This window comes from Caretta caretta, chromosome 27 (assembly GCF_965140235.1).
Source record: "Caretta caretta isolate rCarCar2 chromosome 27, rCarCar1.hap1, whole genome shotgun sequence".
Lineage (NCBI taxonomy): Eukaryota > Metazoa > Chordata > Testudines > Cheloniidae > Caretta > Caretta caretta.
This window is the reverse complement of record NC_134232.1, coordinates 8,841,651-8,867,426: the sequence shown is the minus strand read 5'-3', so window position 1 is coordinate 8,867,426 and position 25,776 is coordinate 8,841,651. Positions and strand designations below refer to the sequence as shown.

The window sequence follows — 25,776 nt, the reverse complement described above, 5'->3', positions numbered from 1 at the left end:
TAACAAGCCAAGACAAGCTCCAAATAGCAAATGGAGACACAGGGACTGGAGATCAGCTCATCTCCTGCTTGCCCCCTCGCTGCCAGGCTCCTTTCAGCGCCCGGGCCCCGCGGCGCATGGCGCCAAGAGAGCAGATGCCAGGGCCGGCTGACAGGCTCTGCTTTGTCCTCAACCGGGGGAGAAATGTGTCCGGAGAGTTAAAGGCAGGTGACGTGCTCCTGTCTGCATCGAGCAGCTCTGCCCCCATGCCCGCCACCCCAGTTCAGTTCCTGCCTGGCATCGGCTGGCAGGGGCCAGGCGATCAGGCTGAAGCGGGGTGCGGCAGGCAGTGCTGGAATAATGTCTTGGATACAGACTAGAAGGGAAGATGAGCTGCCTGGAGGAGCAGGCCATGATCCCCCTAAATTTCCCTCCCACCCCTGCCACCATGCCTGCCCCCCTTTAAATTCATCCCCCCACACACAGTGCCTGCCCCAGCCAACCCCAAATTCAACCCCCTGCCATGCCTGCTCTGCCCACCCCTTAAATGTATTGCCCCCCCCATGCCTTCCTCAGCAACCCCTTAAATTCCTCTCCCGCTGTGCCAATAACTGCTGGGCTCTCTTCCCAGCCCTGCCATCGACTCCTGGTGTGACTCTGAGCAAGTCTCTCAGACACACATGCACGTGCCTCAGTTTCCCCACCTGGATAGCACTTCCTGCGGCCACCACCCAGGGGAGGCCATGCAGCCTCTGTAATGGGAGCGGGGGGTGCTCAGCGCCTCTGAAACCCTTTCGTTGGGCCCAGCCCTGCCCCGACATACGCCACACGGTTCCTGGGGCAGCCCCGGGCCGGATGCAGAGCCGGGGTCACGGAGCAGAGCTGGCTGCAGTTCCTGACACAGGGGCGGGAGTTGGCCCAGTGCAAAGCCCACAGGGCATGAATCAGGGCCGAGCAGGGCCCCACTTTCCCCACCCAGCCCACGGGCTCAATCAGGGAACGTCTACCCTGCAGCCAGAGTGTCATAGATTCATAGATATTTAGGTCAGAAGGGACCATTATGATCATCTAGTCTGACCTCCTGCACAACGCAGGCCACAGAATTTCACCCACCACTCCTGCAAAAAACCTCACACCTATATCTGTGCTATTGAAGTCCTCAAATTGTAGTTTAAAGACTTCAAGGAGCAGAGAATCCTCCAGCAAGTGACCCATGCCCCATGCTACAGAGGAAGGCGAAAAACCTCCAGGGCCTCTTCCAATCTGCCCTGGAGGAAAATTCCTTCCCAACCCCAAATATGGCGATCAGCTAAACCCTGAGCATATGGTCAAGATTCACCAGCCAGATACTACAGAAAATTCTTTCCTGGGTAACTCGGATCCCACCCCATCTAATATCCCATCACAGGCCATTGGGCCTATTTACCATGAATATTTAATTACCAGAACCATGTTATCCCATCATACCATCTCCTCCATAAACTTATCGAGTTTAATCTTAAAGCCAGATAGATCTTTTGCCCCCACTGCTTCCCTTGGAAGGCTATTCCAAAACTTCACTCCTCTGATGGTTAGAAACCTTCGTCTAATTTCTAGTCTAAATTTCCTGGTGGCCAGTTTATATCCATTTGTTCTTGTGTCCACATTGGTACTGAGCTTAAATAATTCCTCTCCCTCTCCGGTATTTATCCCTCTGATATATTTATAGAGAGCAATCATATCTCCCCTCAACCTTCTTTTAGTTAGGCTAAACAAGCCAAGCTCCTTGAGTCTCCTTTCATAAGACAAGTTTTCCATTCCTCAGATCATCCTAGAAGCCCTGTCATTTCCAGCTCGGGCAGACATCCCCATGCTGGCATTGAGTGAGTAGTCTGGGTCTGGGTTGAGAACCACGGGTCTAGGTGTCCCAAGGCTCCACTCACATGCCCCTGAGAGCTTGTCTTTTTTTTTACTTCTGTGACCACATTTGTGAAAGCCAGACTTGCCACTCCCCAGATGTTTCACCTCGGCAACCAGCGTCCATTCTGTACCGGAGGGAAGGGACAGAACCCGTGCAGGCTGGATCTAAGAAGCGGGGAAAGTCCGCACTTGTCTTCCCAGACCCGTTAACTACCTGGAGTTAACGGGGAACCAGGTACGGAAGCGGTCTCGACAAGCCCTGGGCAAGATACACAGCCTCGGCCACCTAGGCTGGTGAGAGGATGGGCAAGCACACGGTGAATCACAACTTGCCCAGGCTACGCTAGGATGTTAAAGCGTGTTCGCTAAGGGCTTTGCTGGAAAGGGCAGGCTGGTACAGCTACCCCGGGAAACCCTCTAGCACTCCCTCGGCAGAGCCTGTTCACGTCCGGCTGCCTTTGCCGGTGCAGGGCGTCCTCGCAGAGCCACGCTGCATGGGGGAAAGCCGCATGGCACTGTGGGTGGGGGTCCCAGTGTCCCCGGCGCCACTACCTGGTGCACGGCCTTGTGGGAAATTTTTGCAGCGGCTTGTGGGGTACCATCCCCGCTCTCAGTGAACTGTGGGAGTTCGGGGTCAAGTTCCCACAGCTCCCGCCTATAATTGCCTCTTTTGGGGGGCCGCATTTAGCCTCACATACGCACACCCCTGCTCTGTCCCTCCCTCCCCTGTCGGGGAGCTCGCACCACGGCCTTTGCTGCCATCTGCCCACAGTCACTGCCTTCCGTGGGGTGTGATCCCAACACCAGCCAACTCCCGGGTCCTGTGGCTCTCACGGGCACAGGCCCGGGCAGCCCTTGTGCAGAGCCCACCGCCCACCCTGGCAGGAGCATGGCCAGGAAGGGAGGGGTTATCAGAGCTGCTAGGACAAGGAAATTCTCCTGGGGGGGAGAGCTGGGGGATTAGAGAGGTAAACACACATACACACCCCTCCCACGAATGGGATTATCTGCCACCAAATCCAGCACAGACAGACAGACAGCAACAACCCAGCAGGGAAACACACGGGCGCTTTCATATATAGTCCACAGCTACACACACACACACAACCACATACAGGCCTTCATATTACACACACACACACACACGCCTTCATATATACTCCACAGCTTCACACACAACCACATACAGGCCTGCATATTACACTCACATACACACCTTCATATATACCACACAGCTGCACACACAGGTCTTCGTATAACACACACACACACATACATGGCCCACATTTATACCACACAGCTGCACACATGGCCCCCTATATATACACAGATACACACACATACACCTGCATATGTACTGCACAACTACACACATGCACACGCACAGGCCCACATCTATACTACACAACTACACACACAGGCCTACCTATATACACCACACACACAAGCCTGCATATGTATCGTCATCTCCCTGTTACACATGGTGAAACTGAGGCACAGAGTGGGGGTGGGGCTGTCCCAGGGTCACATAGCCAGCGTGTACCTAGACTTGGGAGCCAACAGGCAAACACACGTTCCAGGGGGAGCACACCGCAAAGACACTAGCAATCACACCCCTACACACCTATCCACCCCACCTCCCGGAGTCAGACACAAGCCCACGGCGCCCGAGAGGTCTGGGACTGAGGGAGCAGGTGATGGGAAGTCTTGACTCAAACTGGCCAGAACAATGAGCACTGAGCTGCCGCTGGGGTGTCACCGAGCACCCCCATTCCCAAAAGAGAGCCCGGAGCACAGCCCACACCCCAAGGAGAATCCAGTCAGCTGTCGGCCCCTCCCCTGGGTTTATCCAGAGGCCCCTGCAGCTGGGGAAGGCAAGAGAGGCCGGCGCCCGGGGCACATTTGGTCCAGCTCTATTACGCCGCTGAGCACATTGAGCTGACAGCTGCTTATTAAATTCTTCCAGCTCCCTGCCCAAGGCATCCGCGCACAAATTCCCTGCTGGCCTTCTCGCGGAACGCTCCCCGGCTGGGGGCAGACCGGGGTGGGGAGGAGGAGCAGAGAAGGGCAGGCACATGGAGATTTATAATGAGGTACAGCAACATATGTTTCTCAGGCACCCGAGGAGGGGTTATAAACAGGGGGTGCATATGCCCCATGTACCCAGGCATGGTGTAAAGAGGGGGTGCAGTGCATAAACCCCTGTGACAGCCTGCACCCCATGTTCACAGGACTATGATAAATGTTGTACAAAGAATCATAGAATATCAGGGTTGGAAAGGACCTCAGGAGGTCATCTAGCCCAACCTCCTGCTCAAAGCAGGACCAATCCCCAATTTTTGCCCTGGTCCCTAAATGGCCCCCTCAAGAATTGAACTCACAACCCTGGGTTAAGCGGCCAATGCTCAAACCACTGAGCTATCCCTCCCCCAAAGTATACCTTCTGAGGTATTTGAAAACTCATAATCTGCTGAACATTATTGTGCCGGTAAAACGTGTGTATCAATATTGAAGGGAAAGTTATAAGATTCCACTGTATAACGTTACTCTGACATGCTCCAAGTTAAAGAAAAGCAGGCCCAGACCAGTTTTTCAGAGACAAAGCCACATTGGCCCCCACTATTACCTACTCAAGCAGCTATTCTCCAGCAGGGGGCGGGAGAGGGAAACAAGAAATTCACATTCAATCATCGGGACGGTTTAAACGTCACGTCCACAGCAGACGCTGCGTCACCGTGACTCAGCCAGGACGTTTCTAGCCCATGAAATTGAATTACAGAAAAGGGAGGAAAACACCTGACTTCACTCCCCTTCTTACCGTCTCTCTGCTGTAAGCTTGGGGTGAGAAAAACCCCTTTTGCTTTTCAGCTCCTTTCACTTGCTAAGCTTGGACATGAGCTGGCATTGTTCTCTCTTTATTTTCCTTTGTAACCCCTTCTGACTCTTATGCCTCATGACTTGCAATCACTTAAAATCACCTTTCTATAGTTAATCAATTCGTTTTACTGTTCAATCTAAACCAGCGTCTTTGGGGGACGATACCAAGATGCGCGCATATTATTTTCCTTTGACGAAATGACGGACTTTCGGGGAGCTTGTGCTGCAGGGTGAGCGGGCCGGGCAGTAGAGACCGGGCACGTTTCTCGGGGAAAGTCTGGGGCTGGCAATGTCCTGGTGTTCTCCCGCGGTGTAATTCATGAGTGGCTGGCTAGTAGCACTCTGCAGGGTTTCGCTGGGAGCGTGTCACACGCTGGAGGCTGTGTGTTCACGGGCCAGGAGCGGCTGCTCACCAGCAAAGCAGCATAAAAGGCATCTCAGTTCGGCAGTCCGGATCGCACCCTGGGGACCGTCACACCCCCACGTACCCGAGCGGGGGCCCTACCTGCCGGGGCGGGGGAGGCTCCTGGTAACTGGGTAGGATCTTGAGGACCACGCTGCCGGTGGCGTTCTTCAGCATCTCCTGCAGCACCTTGGGGTCGTTGCCCACCTCCTTGCCGTTCACCTCCTTGATGACGTCGCCCACGTGCAGCAGGCCCTGCTGGTCGATCATGCCGCCGTGCAGGATGCGGGCGACCACCAGCTCGCCCCGCTCCACCCGGAAGGTCACGCCCTGCGGGTGGAGGGGGGGCATGCACCTCAGCGCCCGGCCCTGCCATAGCCAGGCCCCCGGGGACTCATGGGGAGCCCTGGAGCCGCAGCTGGGCCCATTGCTGCACCCCATCGCCTCCCCGCAACACCCAGCCCAGCCCCCCAGCCAGATGGGAGGATGTGAAAGAGGGTGAGGGGAAGAGGGGAGTGAGGAGGAGGAGAAAAGAGAAGAAGGGAGAGGGAGGGAAAGAGAGGGGTGAGCTAGATGGGGAGAGAGGGGGACAGGGGTTGATGAGCTGAGGATAAGCGCAGCCATTTGTTACCCCATAGCCAGACAAAGCTGGGGGCAGAAGGGGGCTGGCCCCCCAGGCCCTGGGGTAGGCAAGGACTGTGTGTGATGGTGGAGCCTGTGGGAAGTGCCCCTCCAACCCCACACACCCCAATCCTCACACCTCCTCCCCTCAGACTCAGACCCCCCCAAATCCCTCCCCCCATACACACCCCCATCCTCGCACACCTCCTCCCCCACACTCCCATCTCTACCCCGCCGTTTCCCCGACATAGACACACACCCCCCCCCACACACACATACATCCCCTCAGCCTCCTCCCACACATGCACACCCCCCACACACACACACACACATTCCCTTTCCCCTCCCTGCAGCGATGCTGAACTCCGGCGCCTCGCCAAGCGTGGGACAGACCGATTAATAGAGCGGCACTGATGCCCTGCCAGGGTGGGAGGAGGGAGGCCTGGATGGCAGCCGGCGCTGTGGGGGAAGAGGCTGCGGCAGGACCCCGGAGGGGCCTCCCCAGGCTTCTGTGCAGACACAGAGCTGGGGGGAAGGGGGCCAGGCCCACACTGGGCAGCCCATGTTACTAGAGAGCTGGTAATGCTCAGGACCATCCTTCCCATGGGACGTGCATGCCCCTGCCAGGCTCCCCGTGGGCACCCGGCTGGCTGACAGGAGCCCCCACCCCAGCCACCCCGTCCCCAGGCTCACCAGGTGCTCGGCAGCCGTCTTGCGGATCCCCACCATGCGCACGGCATCCGGCGGCACCGGCTGGTTGTTGAACATGGGGTCCAGGAGGGGGCTGGGCGGGGGCGTCTCGTAGCTCTTGGAGGCCACCGAGTCGTGGGTTTCCAGGAGAGACTGAGAGCCCCAGCGCGAGGGGAGGAAAGGGAGGGATGTTAGCAGGGGAGAAGAGGCTTTGTCCACCGCACGCAGAGCGCAGACAGGAAACAGACTGGATCTCCCCCAGATCCTGGCCCACGTGGCACAAACCAGCTCCCAGCCCTCATGGCACAGACCTGATCCCAGCCGGATCCAAGCCCGCATGGCACAGACCGATCCCAGCCCTCATGGCACAGACCTGATCCCAGACGGATCCAAGCCTGCATGGCACAGACCCGATCCCAGCCGGATGCAAGCCCGCATGGCACAGACCCAGTCCCAGCCGGATCCCAGCCCACATGGCACAGACCAGATCCCAGCCAATGCAACACAGCCTAGATCATGACCAGATCCCAGGCCGCATGGCACAGGCCGGATCCCAGCCAGATCTCAGCCAAACTCTAGCTGATGAGGCCCGAACCAGATCCCTGTCAGATCCCACCTTCCACCCTGGGCTGCTTTGCTCACACTGTCTGTGCTGGTAGCTCCCCACCCTCTCTGTGTACCCGGCTGCGGCCGAGCGTCTCAATCCCAGACCGGGAGCTTCCAGGGGCAGGGGCGGGGGCTGGATCTGGGGAGCTATTTGCCCAATCGGCCCCTGATCCCAGGAGCTGGTCCCATTGTGCTACCACCTTCCAGAGGATAAAGCATTGAGAGCAACATTGTCTGGATTATGGCATGACCCAGATCCCAGCTAGAGCCCTCCCCACCCCACCCCACCCCGCACACAGCCAGACCCGTGACCCTGGCCAGCCCCCCTGTCCCCCAGATCCCAGCCAGACCCCCTGCCACACACACACAGCCAGAGGGGCATGACCCTAGCCAGCCTCCCTGCCCCCAGATTCCAGCCGGACCCCCTGCCACACAAACGCAGCCAGAGGGGCATGACCCTGGCCAGCCAGCCTGTCCCCTAGATCCCAGCCGGACCCCCTGCCACACAAACGCAGCCAGAGGGGCATGACCCTGGCCAACCTGCTGTGACGAAGTGGGACTGTTCTTAATGTTTCCTCTGATTAGTGTTCGGGTGCCTCAGTTTCCCCATGCAGTTCTTAAGTATCTAGGTGGTGGGGTAAGGGTGTATGATCATTGCAGAGCCCTAGAGGGCTGACTTCACTGTGTGCAGCGTGTGTGGAGGGGTCTGGACACAGAGAATGGCCGACACCCTGTTTCCTGGCAACTGATGGCCTGCACCCTTCCCCCCTGCAAGGTGAGAGCTAAAGGGCTGGAGAACAAAGGAATCAGGTGACCTCCTGGCCCGGGAAAGGGACAAAGACCAGAGGAAGAGGGGCTGGAGGGGGAGGCAGTTTGGAGCTGGCTGGGGACAAGGAGTGAAGTGCAGACATGGTTGTCTGGCTCACTGCCCCCCAAAACGGACCAAGCTGAGGGGTCCTGTTCTCTGCACCTACAAGCTCTGTTTTAGACCATGTCCCTGTCGTCTAATAAACCTTCTGTTTTACTGGCTGGCTGAGAGTCACATCTGACTGCGAAGTTGGGGGGCAGGACCCTCTGGCTTCCCCAGGACCCCGCCTGGGCGGACTCGCTGGGGGAAGCGCACGGAGGGGCAGAGGATGCTGAATGCTCCGAGGTCAGACCCAGGGAGGTGGAAGCTGGGTGAGCTGTGTGTCCTGAAGACAGGCTGCTCCCAGAAAGGCGACTGCCCCAGAGTCCTGCCTGGCTTCATGGGGAGCAGTTCCAGAGCATCGCCCGGGGACTCCGTGACACCTGCCCATCCCCCAGATCTCAGCTGGACCCCCTGCCCCACACACACAGCCAGAGGGGTGTAACCCTGGCTATACCCCCTGCCCCCCAGATCCCAGCCGGACCCCCTGCCCCACACATGCAGCCAGAGGGGCATAACCCTGGCCAGCCTGCCTGTCCCCCAGATCCCAGCTGGACCCCCTGTCCCCACACACCCAGCCAGACAGGCGTGACCCTGGCCAGCCTGCCTGTCCCCCAGATCCCAGCTGGACCCCCTGCCCCACACACACAGCCAGAGGGGCATGCTCAGCCCTGCCCCCCAGACCCCAGCTGGACCCCCTGCCACACACACGCAGCCAGAGGAGCGTAACCCTGGCCAGCCTCCCTGCCGCCGAGATCCCAGCCAGCCCCCTGCCCCACACACCCAGCCAGAGGGGTGTGACCCTGGCCATAGCCCCTGCCCCCCATATCCCAGCCGGACCCCCTGCCCCACACACGCAGCCAGAAGGGCATAACCCTGGCCAGCCTGCCTGTCCCCGAGATCCCAGCTGGACCCCCTGCCCCACACACACTGCCAGAGGGGCATGCTCAGCCCTGCCCCCCAGATCCCAGCCGGACCCCCTGCCACATACACGCAGCCAGAGGGGCATAACCCTGGCCAGCCTGCCTGTCCCCCAGATCCCAGCTGGACCCCCTGCCCCACACACTCAGCCAGAGGGCCATGCTCAGCCCTGCCCCCCAGACCCCAGCCGGACCCCCTGCCCCACACACGCAGCCAGAGGGCCATGCTCAGCCCTGCCCCCCAGACCCCAGCTGGACCCCCTGCCCCACACACGCAGCCAGAGGGCCATGCTCCGCCCTGCCCCCCGACGGCACCTGGAAGTGGGGCTCCTGCAGGATGCATGCCAGCTCGGCGGCCGTGCTGTTGCTCCCAGCGACGTGGGCGATGTCCTGCAGGATCTCCTGCACCAGCTCCACGTTATTGTCCCTCACGGCCTCCAGCTTGGTCTCCTCCAGGCGCTCGTGGGCCTGCGGAGGGGGATGAGAGAGCCCAGACAAACCCCGTTAGCCCCCGTCCGCCTGCAGCCCGTGGCCGGCGAGAGCAAGGCGCCGGGCCCTGCGCGGAAAGGAAGAGACCGGGGGGGGGGGGGGGGGGGGCTTGTGATGCCGCACCTGGCCCCCTGCCACCCCCAGCCCTGTGACACAGACGCCCGATCACATGGTGCTTAATACCCCAGCATCTGCTCCTAGGCAACAACAGGATGGCAGGGGGCAAGGGGCCCGTCGGCGAGGCCAGCCCCACCCAGCCCAGCATCTCTGGGGCTAAAACGGGGAGGGGCGGGCGGTGGAATCCGCTGAGACTCGGCCACGCCAGCTGTCACAGCCGCTGATCGGGTCTCCGGGCATCTTGCACCCCTCCCCCCCGCCGTATTCCTTGCTTGCCCTATAGTGCTGGTATGCACGCACACACACACACACACACACACACACACACACGGCTGATATGCACACAGTGCTGGTATGCGCACACACACTGCTCATATGCCCACACGGCTGATATGCACACATCAGCACACACACACAGAGCGCTGGTATGCGCACACACACACACACACACACACACAGAGCGCTGGTATGCACACATCAGCACACACACACACACACACACACACAGAGCGCTGGTATGCGCACACACACACACACACACACACACACACACACACACAGAGCGCTGGTATGCACACATCAGCACACACACACACACACACACACACAGAGCGCTGGTATGCGCACACACACACACACACACACACACAGAGCGCTGGTATGCGCGCACACACACACACACACACACAGAGCGCTGGTATGCGCACACACACACACACACACACACACAGAGCGCTGGTATGCACACATCAGCACACACACACACACACACACACACAGAGCGCTGGTATGCGCACACACACACACACACACACACACACACACAGAGCGCTGGTATGCGCGCACACACACACACACACACACAGAGCGCTGGTATGCGCACACACACACACACACACACACACAGAGCGCTGGTATGCACACATCAGCACACACACAGAGCGCTGGTATGCGCACACACACACACACACACACACACAGAGCGCTGGTATGCACACATCAGCACACACACACACAGTGCTCGTATGCACGCACACACACACACACACACACAGAGAGAGCGCTGGTATGCGCACACAGCTGGTATGCCCAGATCGGCACGCACACACACACACACACACACAGAGCGCTGGTATGCACACATCAGCACACACACACAGTGCTCGTATGCACGCACACACACACACACACACACAGAGCGCTGGTATGCACACATCAGCACACACACACAGAGCGCTGGTATGCACACATCAGCACACACACACAGAGCGCTGGTATGCGCACACACACACACACAGCGCTGGTATGCGCGCACACACACACACACACACACACACACACACACACAGAGCGCTGGTATGCACACATCAGCACACACACACAGAGCGCTGGTATGCGCGCGCACACACACACACACACACACAGCGCTGGTATGCACACATCAGCACACACACACACAGTGCTCGTATGCACGCACACACACACACACACACAGAGCGCTGGTATGCGCACACAGCTGGTATGCCCACATCGGCACGCACACACACACACACACACACACAGAGCGCTGGTATGCGCACACACACGGTAGCACACACACACACACAGTGCTGGTATGCACGCGCACACACACACACACACACAGTGCTGGTATGCACACACGGCTGGTATGCACGCACACACACACACAGTGCTGGTATGCACACACGGCTGGTATGCACACACACAGAGCGCTGGTATGCACACACGGCTGGTATGCACGCACACACACACACACACACACAGAGCGCTGGTATGCCCACACACACGGTAGCACACACACACACAGCATCCAGGCAGGCAGACACACGTCCTCCAGCCACTAGCCCTCCGGGAGAGGCAGGGGGTCGGCCTGGCAGAGTAGTGATGAGAGAAGAATTGGGGAGCAGAAATCTCCCTCTCCTGAGCGCCTCCAGCCCCGTGGGTCTGTGCCTCCGGCACTTCACCGCCAGCCCCCTCCCACGCTCGTCACCCGGCCCCCCGAGGGACCCCGACAGCCAAGCCCGGGAGCAGCCCAGCAAGCTAGCCCATCTCCAGCCTGCTTGAATTGGTGCCTCTCCTCTCCCCCTCTGTCGGTGACAGTGACGGGGGCTGGCAGGGTGGGAGGTCACTGCCTGGGCACCCAGAGGAGCAAGGCACAGAAGGGTACTAAAAATAACATTGTCACACACAGACTCACACCCACACACTGGAGCCAGCACACGGGTGCGTGAACAAACACACAGGCTGGAGCCAGCAGACAGACAGGCGCGAGTGCATCGCCACCCACCAGTGTAACCAGCATGCTCCAAAGTGTAACCAATCTGCACACACACACACACAAGCTCATTGGAGCACACGCAGACAACCTGGGAAGCACAACCTGTGTCCCACACATTCATACAACCCCACTATACAGTCAGACCCTTCAGAAAAGCACCCAAAACGATCAGCCAGTGACATTCAAAATCACACGCACGCACAAGCATCCACAGACCCGTGTCACCTACAAACTCCACACGCGCATACCCACAACCCCCTCCCAAACAGCTTCATCCACACACACACACACACACCCCTACTCCCAGAATCTCACACCCACCTCCTCCCCGTTACACACGCGTCACCCCCACTCGATCAACTCAACCGCTGACACTCCACACACTCGCACAGGCGTTGCACACCCATCCACGCGCATGACCCCCCGCTCCAGACCTGTGCACTTTGCAGCTGGATGCGATTGGCCAAGAGGGGCCTGGGGGAGGCCAGCTGCAGTCCAAGGTCACAGGAGGTGGTGACCCTCTATACCAGTGCAGGGGGCTAAAGCTGGGGCCAGGCCAGACATCAGTGGCTCCCAGCCACACCCAGAAGAGCCTGGCCTGGTAGCAGCTACCCCAGCCCGCCCATAGAAATGGAAACACAAGGCAGAGCCAGGGACGACTGTGCAACAGAACCGCCGCACAAAGGCACCTGCGGCAGGAAGACGGGGACAGGGGAAGTTGCACTTGATCGGGAAAAGCAGATTCAAACACAGCTGCTGCCCCTTCCCCAGCCACCCCATGCGACTGTACCTTAGCCAAGGATCTTACTATTGGACTCTCCATGATGCCTCGGAGGAAGATGAGATCCAGGTCAGCCGCCCCGGTGGAGTTGGGTAGGTCGCTCAGGTTATCCAGCACCTGCTGCATGGCTGGGGGAAGAAATAGGGGTGCAGAAGAAGAGGGCAGGGTGAAAGCGAGGGAATCCCAGTGCAAGGAAGCGGGGCAGAGACGGAGGGAGGAGGAGAAGAAAAAGAAAGAGCCACACAGGGCGGACGTCAAGGCCCCGCACTGCCTCTGCCGAGGCACAGGGTTGACCCAGACCCTACCAGCAGGATTCAACCACCCACAGCCTGGCACACTCCGTCCCAAGCTGCGACCACCTTGAGAGAAGAATCAGCCACATAGCTGCCCAGAATGAGCTGCTCGGGGCGCTGGCAAACAGACAGGGGATGGGGTGGTCTCAGTGACAACCCCCCACCCCACCCCACCCACGGGTCCCTGTCCTTCTGAGACACCCTCGGGCCAAAGAGGAGTGTGTAGTTTCAGGCCAGAAAGGACCATTAGCTCATCTTGTCTGACCTCCTGTAAGGAACAAGCCATCGCCTGTCGCACAGATAGACCCCCTGAACCCAATGGCGTTAGTTCCACTTAAGCCAGCCCGCAGCAAAGTAAACTGTTGTGGACCCCAGGCCGAGAACAGGAGAGCCTAAGGGGCCACCAGAGCCCGAGCCCCCTGCAATGGCAGGGAATTGACCAGGCGAGAGACGTGCAGATGAACCGAGCCAGCGACCGCCCTCCCCAAGCTGAAGGCAAAAAACTCCAAGGTCCCAGCCCAATCTGCCCAAGGGGGGTAAATTCCTTCCTGGCCCCAAATCTGGCAATCAGCATGACCCCTAGATCGGTCAGAGTCAGGCCATCCTGCTTTGGGACCCCTGGGAGAAGGCCACTTCCTAACCCCTTCAAACGGGGCCAATTTGCGTCTGGCAATTAGCCACTTCATCACCACGGCCCCCTGCCCTGCCCCCTCTCTGCAGGCAGATGGCTCAGCACCCAGTCAGCCACGAGACCCCCCACTCTCCCCCCGGCACCCCAACTGGTAACAGGCGCCGCCAGGGAAAGGTGCATTTTCTCCTTAAAGAAAGAAACAACCCGAGAATTTCCCAGCACCACCCAGGAGGGCGGGAGGCAGGTGTGGCTGTAGAAATGGGCAAGGTGGAGAATCCGGGTGGGGAGGACGAGCTGTGCCATCTGCAACTCAGCCAGCCTCCTGCCCTGTCCCACGTGTCCGGCTCGCTTTCGGGTTGATGAGAAGTGACCCCAATCTCGGAACAGATGTCGCCACCCCCAGGATCCTGTCCCTTTAAGGGTATGGGCATTGGATCCGGGGCTCTTAAAGGGGCAGGGGGGGAAGGAGAGTTGGTCTCAGATTGGAGCAGAAAGGAGGTGGGTCCCGGCTGCACAGTTTGGACTGGACCCCATCGTTCAGATCTGGGGGGGTTCGAGTGAGGCCCATCTCCACTGCTGGGGGAGCAAAGTGAGGGGAAGGATGGCCCAATGGTTAAGGTGCTGGCTTGGGCATGTGCTCTGACACAAACACCCTGCGTGACCTTGGGAAGGTCACCTAGGGTGTGTCTACACTGCAATTATTCACCCACCACTGGCCTGTGCCAGCCGACTCGGGCTCGCAGGGCCCGGGCTAAGGGACTGTTTGATTGCAGGGTAGGCGTTCGGGTTCAGACTGCAGCCCGAGCTCCGAGACCCTCCCAGGATCCTAGAGCCCCGGCTCCCGAACATCTCCAAGCCGCAATCAAACAGCCCCTTACCCCGGCCCCAGCGAGCCCAAGTCGGCTGGCACGAGCCAACCCCAGTGTCTAATTACCTCGTAAACATCCCCTAGGTCTCTCTGCGCCTCGGTTCTCCATCTGTAACCCGGGGATCACAGCACCGCCCTGGCTCACAGGGATGTCTCAGTGGTTTGAGCATTGGGCTGCTAAACCCAGGGTTGTGAGTTCAATCCTTGAGGGGGCCATTTAGGGATCTGGGGCACAAATTGGGGACTGATCCTGCTTTGAGCAGGGGGTTGGACTAGATGACCTCCTGAGGTCCCTTCCAACTCTGATATTCTATGATGTGATGAGGGTAAATATACTGAAGACTGGGAGGAGCTTTGATGCCAGGGTAATGTAGGAACCTGCACTGCCCCTGATGGATCAGGGCAGGACTCACCCTCGACTCCAAGCACACATCACCCACCCTCCCGTGGTGAGCTCCCTGCCCCAGGCAATAGCCCCGCTGGTGAAGGTGCAGCCCCAACAATCCACCTGGAATCCACAGCAACAATCTCCTTTGGAGAGCCAGGGAGTTAAATATTAAACACATTGGAATATTTATAGCTACTTTCTGTGAATCTGGGACCCAGGAGGTTGTCAGGAAAGGAAATATGGGGCTTGGACAGAACCTAGGAGGGGTACAAGTGAGCAGGTGGGGTGAGGGGCAATCCTGGATAATCCTGGATCTCATTAGGGGTAGGGGGTGTTCCGAGGAGAAAGCCCAGATTTGGCAGATCCCTTTATGGGGTGAGGTGGGGAATCCAGGGTTCAGCTGGATCCTCCTCAGGGGTTGGAGTGAGGGGGGGGTGTTATGGGAGAAACCCTGGATTTGGGGATCCCTGAGGAGTTGGGGGGGGCACTGGTAGGACCCCAGCTAGGACCAGCCGGCTCACTAGAAAATGCCTCCCAATGCACCTCGACTGCTCAGGAACGAATCCGGGGGGGGGGGGTGGACCCCCCCAAAACACATGTCCAAACCACAAACAAGCCACCGAGGCAGCGAGCGACGAGCGTCTGTCCCCGAATGCCCCATCCACTGAGCTCATTAATAAGAGATTTGGCTCCAGGCCACTGAATGCAGCAGCTGCATGTGGTTGGGGGTGGGGGAGCAGCCAGGCTGGAGGCTGTTTACTGCTCCGTGCTGCCCACATTCCAGGGGGGGTGACGTTCAGCGGATCAGACCCAGCTCCTGCTGTGGGGCCGGAGGGGGTGGCCGAATCAGGGAAGTAGCACAAGCCGGCTCCTCTTTACAGACCCCACCGGGGCTAGGGGAATGGAGCTGCTGGCTGGGGCAAGCTGGGCCCGTGCCCAGGAGACAGGGCGTGCAGGAAAAGGAGAGAGGGCACCAGCAGCCGAACCTGCAGCCAAGGGCCATAGCGGAGATAGGGAGTGGGGATAAGGGGACGATTTGCATGGGAACGGGGCAGGACACACAGAGCGTCCCATGAATATTCCCTCTGTGGATGGTTGTATTCATCACGGCAAGGTGCCATTCCCAACCCCACTCTGGGGGCAGACAGACGGCTTTGAACAGAGGCAGCACTGGACGAGGATTCAGGAAATCTGCCTTCTATTCCCAGCTCTGGTGCTGGGCAAGCGTGGGCAAGTCACAGTCCCTTGCTGTGCCTCAGTTTCCCCTTTGTCCCTTTACACTGTAAGCTCTTTGGGGGAGGGACAAGGTGTTTGCACATCACTCAGCTGGGCCCACCCATCTCAGTCGCTATGGTAACCTGAATAAAAATAATGTTTTTGGAGACAGGGGGAGGCATAAATACATCTGTGTGCATGCCAATGGGGTGGGAGAACACACGCAGTGTTAGGGACGGACAGTACAGATCTGTGAGTCAGCACATGTGCGAACCCACAGGCATGCACCAAGTGCCTTGGAGCAGGTAGTGACTTTGTTCTGGGTTTGTACAGCCCCTTGCACAATGGGGTGCTGGTGCATGACTGGGGTCTCCAGGTGCCAATGGGGGGAGGTAGGCATGTGAGTGCACGCTCGTCACTGGACGTGCAAACGTGGTTGAGTCTGGGCAGGGATGTGCCAAACAAGCGCCCGGGTATCTGCGGGCAAGTGTCTGAACCTACAGGCCGGAGTGTGAGCGTCGAGACGTGCACTAGCTCTGTCTCCACGTGTGTACGTGGGTGATAAGTGCAAGTGTGTGACCACACGTGTCCTACGGAGCCCGGGCAGAAATGTGGGCACGGGCGGGGGCAAACGGGTGCCCCTGTGCCGAACTCTCTGGAGCTGGCCTGCCACACAAGGGAAGAGCAGCGACGTTTCAATCAACACAGGCTGAGCAGCGAGACCCCCCAGCTCAGCACAAGGGAGTTTTGACAATCCTGCCATTAAAGGGTTAACTAGGCCCATGAACCCAGAGGCAGTTCCGAAACGAGCAGCACCTCTAATCGGCAGCAGTCGCCCGCCGACTAAGGGGTCACATCCTCCCAGCAGTCCGTCCCCACTGCATCTCTGGCCTGGGGCCCACAGTCCTCCAGGGCCCTGTCTACACGGCAAAACACAGCTGACCGAATTTACGCCCACGGGCCGGCATCGCAGTAATGACACGGCTCGTGCGTATCCACACGGTGCTCCTCGTGCCGGCCACGCGCCTCCTCACCAGGAGAGCTGGCTTCGATTGTACTGTCCACGTGGGGCAGTGTGGGGCGGGCTCCTGAAAGCCAGGAACAGTCCCGCCGTAAGCAACCCAGCGTCTACCCTGTGCAGCAGCAGTCCCAAAAGCCAGCGCAATTGGGAAAGGGATAGATAGCGAAAGGGAAAATATCATACCGCAGCGTCTCCGTTGACACTGCAGTGACCTGCACTCTACATCACTCGGGGAGGTGGAGTTATTAAGTCGGCGTAGCGAGGCAGTTACGTCCACAGGCGTGAAATTTAAGTGTTGACATTTTCCACAGGACCTGCCTTGGGTCGATCTAATTCCATAGTGTAGACCAGCCGTTCTCAACTGGGAGGTCCAGGGCCCCTGCGGGGCCGCGACCAGGTTTCAGGGCGGCTGCCAAAATAAGCCAGAGAGCAGGGCTGGCGTTAGACTCACTGGGGCCCAGGGCAGAATGCCAAAGCCCGAGCAATTGCCCTGCTTGCTACCCCCCAATGCTGTGGAATTTTCGCATGTGGGGTCAGGGGAGGGCCTCAGAAAGGAAACAGTTGAGAACCCCTGGTGTAGACCAGCCCAAGGGCTCTCACCAAAGGCTCTTAAGCAAAGGACGCAGTCCTGGGGTAAGCGGGAAGGTCCCCTGACGGATCAGTAACTGGTCCAAAGACAGGAAACCAAGACTAGCAATAAATGGTCAGTTTTCACCATGGAAAGGAGTAAATAGCGGCATTCCCCAAGGATCTGCATAGGGATCAGTGCTGCTCACCCCATTCATAAACAATCTGGAAAAGGGGGTGAGCAGTGAGATGGCAAAATTTGCACACGACACCAAACGACTCAAGATAGCCGAGTCCAAAGCAGACTGCGAAGAGTTACAAAGAGATCTCACTGAACTGGGCGACTGGGCAACAAAATGGCAGATGAAATTCAATGGTGATAACTGCGAAGTAATGCGCACTGGGAAACGTAATCCCAACTATCCATTCAAAAGGAGGGGGTCTAAATTAGCTGTTACCACTCCAGAAAGAGCTCTTGGTGTCACCATGGATAGTTCTCTGAAAACACCTGCTCAGGGTGCAGGGGCAGTCAAAAAAAGCCAACACATTGTTAGGAACCATTAGGAAAGGGACAGATAATAAAAGAGAAAATGTCATAATGCCACTGTATATATCCATGGTAGACCCACACCCTGAATACTGCATGCAGTTCTGCTTGCCCTGTCTCAAAAAAGATATATTGGAATTGGAAAAAGTGCAGAGAAGGGCAATGAAAATGATTAGGGGTATGGAACAGCTTCCATATGAGGAGCAATTAAAAAGACAGGGCTGTTTATTTTAGAATAGAGACGACTAAGGAGAGATATGATACAGATCTATAAAATCATGAATGGCAAGGAGAAAGTGAATAAGGATATGTTATTTACCCCTTCACGTACCACAAGAACTTAGGGTCACCTGATTAAATGAATACGCAGAAGGTTTAAAACAAACATAAGGAAGTATTTCTTCACACAACGCACAGTCAACCTGCGGAACTCATTGCCAGGGGATGTTGTGAAGGCCAAAAGTATAACTGTGTTAAGAAAACAATTAGATGAGTTCATGGAGGATAGATCCATCAATGACTATTAGCCAAGATGGTCCAGGACACAACCCATGCTCTGGGTGTCCCTAAATCTCCCACTGCCAGGAGCTGGGATTGATAGACGGGATGGATTTCTTGAAATTGCCCTGTTCGGTTTACTCCCACTGAAGCATCTGGCTTCGGCCACAGTCAGATCCTGGATACGGGCTTGACCGTCCGACCTAGTGCGACCATTCTTATGTACTCTGCATTGCCGTCATAGGCTTCTCAACACACACAGCTCTGCCAACGTCCCTCAGTCCCAACCCACACTCCCCTGCTTGTCCAGTCTTGAGCCCCACGCCCAGCTCTGCTGACGCCCCTCAGACCTGAGCCATCTATGGACCTCAGGTACCTTGATGATGATCTGCAGCACCTCCTGCTATTCCACCGCTATCCCTGAAAGAAAGAGAGCCCCTTGTGTCCACCAGTGCGGTGGGTGTCAAGACCACCCGGGCTTTCAGCACCAGACACCTTGATGCATGGATCCTTGGTTAATCCCGAGCCCAGCGCCCCAGAGGTGAAAGGCCAAGGAAAGAAACAACCCATGGCACCCTCCTCTATGAGGCTGTTGTAGGTACCATTCTCCAGTGGGGGACGCCAACCCCCCTCTGTCACCACCTCAGGGACCCCCCAAGGCAGCTGCTCCCAGCACTGCATCTGCCCGTTCATAAGCCACTGTCTAAACTCAAGGGAAATCAAGGGAGAATGGGTAGGTGCACGCATGCTGGCAGCCCCCATCCCATTCACCTCCAGTCTGCCCCCCAGAGAAGCCCCTTCAGTCCAGTGCATTTCAGTGGAGATAAGAGAGGTGGATCCAATTTTCCTTCCCCCAAATGCCCGTATTAATAACTACAGACCAACTCCTGCCCACAGTGATACCCCACTCAAGTCAATGGGGGCCCCCTAGTGTGTGCAGAGCCACCCACAGAGCGAGTGATGCCCTGGTCAGCAAGGCAAAGGGCCCCTGCTGGCACCCAGCTCTTGCACTATATATACTGAACCCCCTCCCCAGTACAGACCCCGGGGTGAGCCAAGGGCACAGGGAGACCCCAAAACCCTGGTCCCAGCCCCCACGCCCCAGTTAGCAACAGTGCCTTAATGTGCCAATACAGAGGTAGGAGGGAGCTGAACTGATGTGTCCCACACCCCCAGATACAAGCTATTGCGTAGCAGGGGGAGGGAATATCCCCCCAGCCATTCATCTCTTTGGAAGGGATGGGAAAAGCATGATGATGGGGACCAACCCCCCCAGAGATCCACCCCCTTTCTGCCCCCCAAATTCCAGGCAGCTCTGCCATCTTGGCAAAGATCCCAGCCTGCAGCATCTCACCCGCCCAGTGCCCATTCCTGGTGAGCAGAACCTAGATTTGCACCCCTAGGGGAAAGGAGCAGTGGGGAAATGGGGGAGGGGGTCAGTGGTTCCCCTGGGGGCAGAGTTGGCTCAAGCACAGCCTCTGCCCCCCAACCCATCTCGGTGTCCCTTTTCCTTCCTTTGCTGGGGGTTTGGCCAGCTCAGTTGTACCATCACTGGCCTCCTGTTTTCAGCTCTCCTCTCCCGCCCGAGCATCTCTGACTTCTCACGTCGCAGCTCAGCTTGGACCACAGCCCTGGAGGCAGCAGGGAAGGCGGGGGGGAGGGAGGGAGCCAATCCCCCTCATGATGCCAGAAGCAGCCTCCCCACCGCCATGCATCTGCTGGGGAGGAGAATCCCTACCTTCCCTGCGGAGCTCGGACTCCTCGGAGGAATCCAGCGAGATCCCCTCCAAGGAGACGCCACTGGCGGGGCTGCTGCTCATGGCTGCGGTCAGGGATGCTCAGAAACAGGCTTCCGCACTGCTGCTCAGAGACGCGGGTACCCGAGCCGGCTGCCACGGCGACCGTCTCCAGATCCCACTGCCCTGACAGCTCGCCCGCCCAGGCGATGGATGGGGCTGAGCCCGACGCTTTCGCCACGTGGGGAAGGGCGGAGGAGGCAGAAGCCACTGGCTGGAGAGAAGACCAGGCATCTCCCAAAAATGCCAGCCAATCAGACAGCTTGGCTGCAGGCAGCGTGATTGGCACAGGAAGTGCTGGCACCAGATGGCAAAGGTGGGCGAGAGCAGCTGCCTAGCGGGGAGTTGTGACCCCATCAGCCCTGCTGCCTGGAGGGGCCAGCCGGCCAATGCAAAGCCCGCCAGTGAGTGGATCGGCACCAGGAACTGGAGCCTGGGGCAGGTGCAGTCCTAGTGGACTTAGTATATAGGTCTGGGAACTGGACTCCTGGGTTCTATTCTCAGTGCCGCGTGTTACCTAATGGACAGAGCAATACAGGGAGGGCTCCTGGACTCTGTTCTGAGCCCTTGGGAGCATGGCCTAGTAGTTACAGAAGGGGACTAGGAATCAAGGAACCTAGGTTCTACTGCCAGTTACCTCCCACTGGTTCCAGCAGGGAGACTGGGAGTCAGGGTCCTGGGACCTACTGCTAGCTCCAGAAAGGAAGTAGGGCTAGTGGTTCCAGCAGGGAGACTGGGAATCAGGACTCCTGGTTTCTATTCCTGTCTTTGCCACTGAGGTTTTGGGCAAGTCACTGCCTCACCCTGTGCCTCAGTTTCCCCATGTATAAAATGGGGACTAACAACAAGCACCCCTCTGAGCTCTAGGAGGGAGAAGACCAATGCCAGCGCTGAATGTTGGTATCATTATTCTGTAGCAAGGCTTGGGAATTTTCAGTGAACACCTCCACACACACACACACAGTAACCAAGAGAGCTGAGGTACGAGGTGCTTTCCCCCCAGCAGTGCACAGGAACGGGCTGGCCCACAGAGACACAGCGGGTCCGGCTCTAAAACTCCCCACGCCCCCTGCAGTCATTCACATCCACAATGGGAACGACTGCCCCCTTTCTCCACTCGGACAAACGACTACCCAAGGCAACGGAGAATGAGGCTCAGGGTCCCGGGGCTGGCGGCTGCATCCCATGGAAAGTGCAGCAGGGAAGGGGTTAAGTAGGGCACCTGGGAGCATTGAACCTTTGGAAAGGTCGACCACATAGGATCCTCCCCGCTCCCTGTACACACACACAGGCCACAGCCCTACACAACATACACACACACTCAACTGATCAAACTGACACCCACAGCTTCTCACCCACCAAACACAGCACCCACAAGCACACAGCCCCACCCAAGACACGCACAATCTTCACACGGTGCACAAACACACACAGAGCCCCATGCAACACACACACACACACACACACACACGATCACAGTGGCCCCCGCAGCTTCATATGGTGCACAAACACAAACACACACAGAGCCCCATGCAACACACACACACACACGATCACACTGGCCCCCACAGCTTCACATGGCACACAAATATACACACACAAGAGCCCCACCCAGCACACCCACACAACTGATCATACTGACAACCACAGCTCCACATGGTGCACAAACAAACACACACACAGACCCCCACCCAACACACGCACCCAGCCCCACATGGCTCCCACGCCAGGCTCAGCCCGAGACCCGCCCAGCTCAGCCTGCCCGCAGGGCTCTGCTCCCCAGGGCTGTGGCCACTCCCCCTGCCCCTTCCCTGCCTTTGCCCCCTTCTCAATGGGGCAGGGGGTCAGCCTTGTGCCCCACCCTAAATTATTAACCCCTTCCTGCCAGCAGGGGCGTAAGGGCGGCGGGGGATGAGCAGGACCACGGGGGCGGGGGGGGGGAAGCGGATGATGCACCAGGCACCCGGCAGGTGGGAGAGGCCCCATCCCGAGTCCCTCCCCAGGGGCAGGGGGCCTTGGTGCCTTAACCCCTTTAAGGCGGGAGGCATTGGCACTGGGTCGATTATACCCTCGTTGCCATGGCAGCAGGAAGGGATTACATCCAAGGACGTTAAGCCAGGACGGATACAAATTTAAAGGGACAGGTCGACCCACCCCAGCTCGAGCCCCGTCCCACCCCCTATATCTGAACCCACTCTGACCCCAACCCCCTTCCCACCCCACCCAGACCCCAACCCACCTCCCTGCCTCACCCCTTCCCACCCCACCCAGACCCCATCCCACCCCCCGGCGGACCCGCATCCCAACCTACCCAAACCCCATCCCACCCCCCTGCCAGACCCACATCTCACTCCACCCAGACCCCATCCCACCCCCCTATATCTGATCCCACTCTGACCCCAACCCCCTTCCCACCCCACCCATACCCCATCCCACCTCCCTGCCTCACCCCTTCCCACCCCACCCAGACCCCATCCCACCCCCCGGCGGACCCGCATCCCAGCCTACCCAAACCCCATCCCACCCCCCTGCTGGACCCACATCTCACTCCACACAGACCCCATCCCACCCCCCTATATCTGATCCCACTCTGACCCCAACCCCCTTCCCACCCCACCCATACCCCAAACCACCTCCCTGCCTCACCCCTTCCCACCCCACCCAGACCCCATCCCACCCCCCGGCGGACCCACATCCCAGCCTACCCAAACCCCATCCCACCCCCCTGCCGGACCCACATCTCACTCCACACAGACCCCATCCCAACCCCCTATATCTGATCCCACTCTGACCCCAACCCCCTTCCCACCCCACCCATACCACCTCCCTGCCTCACCCCTTCCCACCCCACCCAGACCCCATCCCACCCCCCGGCGGACCCGCATCCCAGCCTACCCAAACCCCATCCCACCCCCCTGCCGGACCCACATCTCACTCCACACAGACCCCATCCCACCCCCCTATATCTGATCCCACTCTGACCCCAACCCCCTTCCCACCCCACTCAGACCCCATCCCACCTCCCTGCCTCACCACTTCCCACCCCACCCAGACCCCATACCACCCCCCGCCAGACCCGCATCCCACCCCACCCAGGCTCCATCTCACCCCCCTATATCTGATCCCACTCTAACCCCACCCGCTCCACACCAACCCCCTTCCCACCCCACCCAGACCCCATCCCACCCCCCTGCTGGACCCACATCCCACCCCACCCAGACCCCATCCCACCCCCCTGCCGGACCCGCATCCCACCCCCCTATATCTGATCCCACTCTGACCCCAACCCCCTTCCCACCCCACCCAGCCTGACTCCATCCCACTCCCCCATCTGACCCTCTTCCCACCCCACCTTGTCTGCTCTGGGGTCCCAGCCTTCTCACCCCACCTGGCTCTGGGATTTTGGGGACACACACACACTGCTGCCCCCAGCCTGACAACCTCACTCTCACCCACACCTGCTCCTCCCACCCCCAACCCCACCCCAACCCCCCCAGTTTTCAGCCTTCCAGCCATGACTGGCCTCTGGGGGGGGGGGGTTGGAGGGGGAATGGAGAGAAACAGAATCTGTCTGAGGCTGGAATTAACCCTCAGAAAGCCAGGTGGACTCAGAGGCAGGTAATGCCAATGTCACAAATGTACCTGGTCTCTCTGCAAACCAGCACTCCCACCTCTGCTGTTCCTGAACCCCCTGGGCTCTGCTCAGCCTATTACAGGGTGGGGAACAGAGGCACAGACAGACCAAGTGACTCACGCAGAGAGTCTGTGGCAGAGGAAGGCTCCCCAAAACCCCAGAGCCATGCCTGACCCACAGGCTGTCCTGCCTCATTTTACACAGAGGCCCCAAGACCCCGCTCAACCCTCTCTGTATTTCTCGAGCGGTTTCCCCCCAAGGGAGGCCCCCGGGTGCGATACAACCCCACCCCCCCGGAGATGCAGCCAGTGCTGGGGTGCAACACAGCGATGGATTAGCAGCGCCCTGCTTCCAGCTGAAACCACAGGGGGCAGAATGGAGTCTCCCGCCTCAGGAAACAGCCTAGATGCCAAATTAATACCCCAAGTTTCGCAAAGGAAACACAGGACCTTTGAGGAACACACGTGCCCAGAAGCTCAGATTTAGGTTTTAGATGGAGCAGCCCCATGCACGAGGGGTGGGGAGGGGTGGGTGTCAGCACTGGCTCTGAGGGCAGAGCGCCCCCTACTGGGCCCCCTACCCCATTCCCTGCAGTGTCTGGGCTGCTCCTGAGAGGTCTCCTGTTCAAATGCTCCACCCATGCTCAGGTGCACGGGCACACGCCCCCACAGGTGTGCCCACCTGTTCCCCAAGCCGCGCGCACACGCTCCCAGCGCCCTCCTCCGGCCTTGGGGGTCACGCCCAGCCCCACGGCCCGGGTGTGCCATTAACCGGCTTAAAGCGCAGCCCCAGGATTCCTGCCTGGCCTACAATGTAATCACCAGCGAAAGAGAAGAGGTTTAATTAAATGTAAGAGGGTTAGAGGCGGGGAGGTAGGGAGCAGAAGCTGTGCGTGTACACACACACACACACACACCCTCCCTCCCTCTAACTCCCCCCCCCGCCCTGAACCCTCCTCACTCACCCAAAGCCCTTCTCCCCATCCCATGGCGCACACCCCCCATTCTCCCTGCACTGCTCCTCTCCCATTGCCCCCTCCCGATCTCATTCCCCCCTCCTTCAGGCCCCATTCTGTTCGTCCCCCGCAGCCTGGGGGGGTAACACACTCCAGCGGGGCCGGGGGGGAGATGCTGCACAGCCCAGACTCTCCGGGCGGCCTCTTTAATTTCTGCCGCTTGGTTTCCATAGACACCCGCGAGCCGGCGGTCAGTACCAGCATCCCAGCATGCAGGTGGAGGGGAAGCGACCTCTGCAGCCGCAGCCAGCTGTCCTGATGGCAGAGAAGCCAGGGCACCGACAGATCCAGCCTCCGTCTTGCCTCAGCCAAAACCTGCAGTGCCAGCCCCTGACCGCGGCATCGTCCCTACCCCTTCCAGGGGAGGCAGCGGGGGTCAGGCAGGGAGACAGCAGGAGATCTGGCTCCCAGCCGCTCGTCCGCTACAATGAAGCTGACCCCCATCTCCTCACAGGGGGGTGAGTGTTCAGCACAGCCTGGTGCCCTGCACGCCCCCCGCACCCTAAAGCCAGAATAATCCTGGCGCCTCTGTTCGAATGGCCGAGCTTTGCAGCCCCAAAATCACAGCTCCCGGTACAGAAGTCAGGTCTTTCATTTCACACACGCCTATAACCCCCATTCCCGTGGCCTCTGAGTGCCTCACCATCTTTAGGGTATTTATCCTCCTAGGCCCTTTACAGATGAGGGAACTGAGGAACAGACAGGCCCAGATTCT

The 25,776-nt window shown here is 58.7% G+C and overlaps 1 protein-coding gene across 7 annotated transcripts in view; it reads right to left on the bottom strand.

Annotated features, from left to right (window-relative positions):
• Positions 1-25,776, bottom strand: part of MPP2 (MAGUK p55 scaffold protein 2) — a 46,184-nt gene that overhangs the window by 13,444 nt on the left and 6,964 nt on the right. For 2 of the 7 annotated variants that reach the window (XM_048830164.2, XM_048830165.2), the window contains exons 3-6: positions 12,598-12,716; positions 9,218-9,370; positions 6,473-6,622; positions 5,261-5,488 (exon numbers count right to left, since the gene is read on the bottom strand). In XM_048830164.2, the coding sequence (XP_048686121.1) occupies positions 5,261-5,488; positions 6,473-6,622; positions 9,218-9,370; positions 12,598-12,716 (650 nt within the window). Of the gene's footprint in view, positions 1-5,260; positions 5,489-6,472; positions 6,623-9,217; positions 9,371-12,597; positions 12,717-17,187; positions 17,414-20,354; positions 20,580-25,776 lie in introns of those variants that run through there. The other 5 variants (XM_048830162.2, XM_048830163.2, XM_048830167.2 and 2 more) reach the window with 5 other exon arrangements.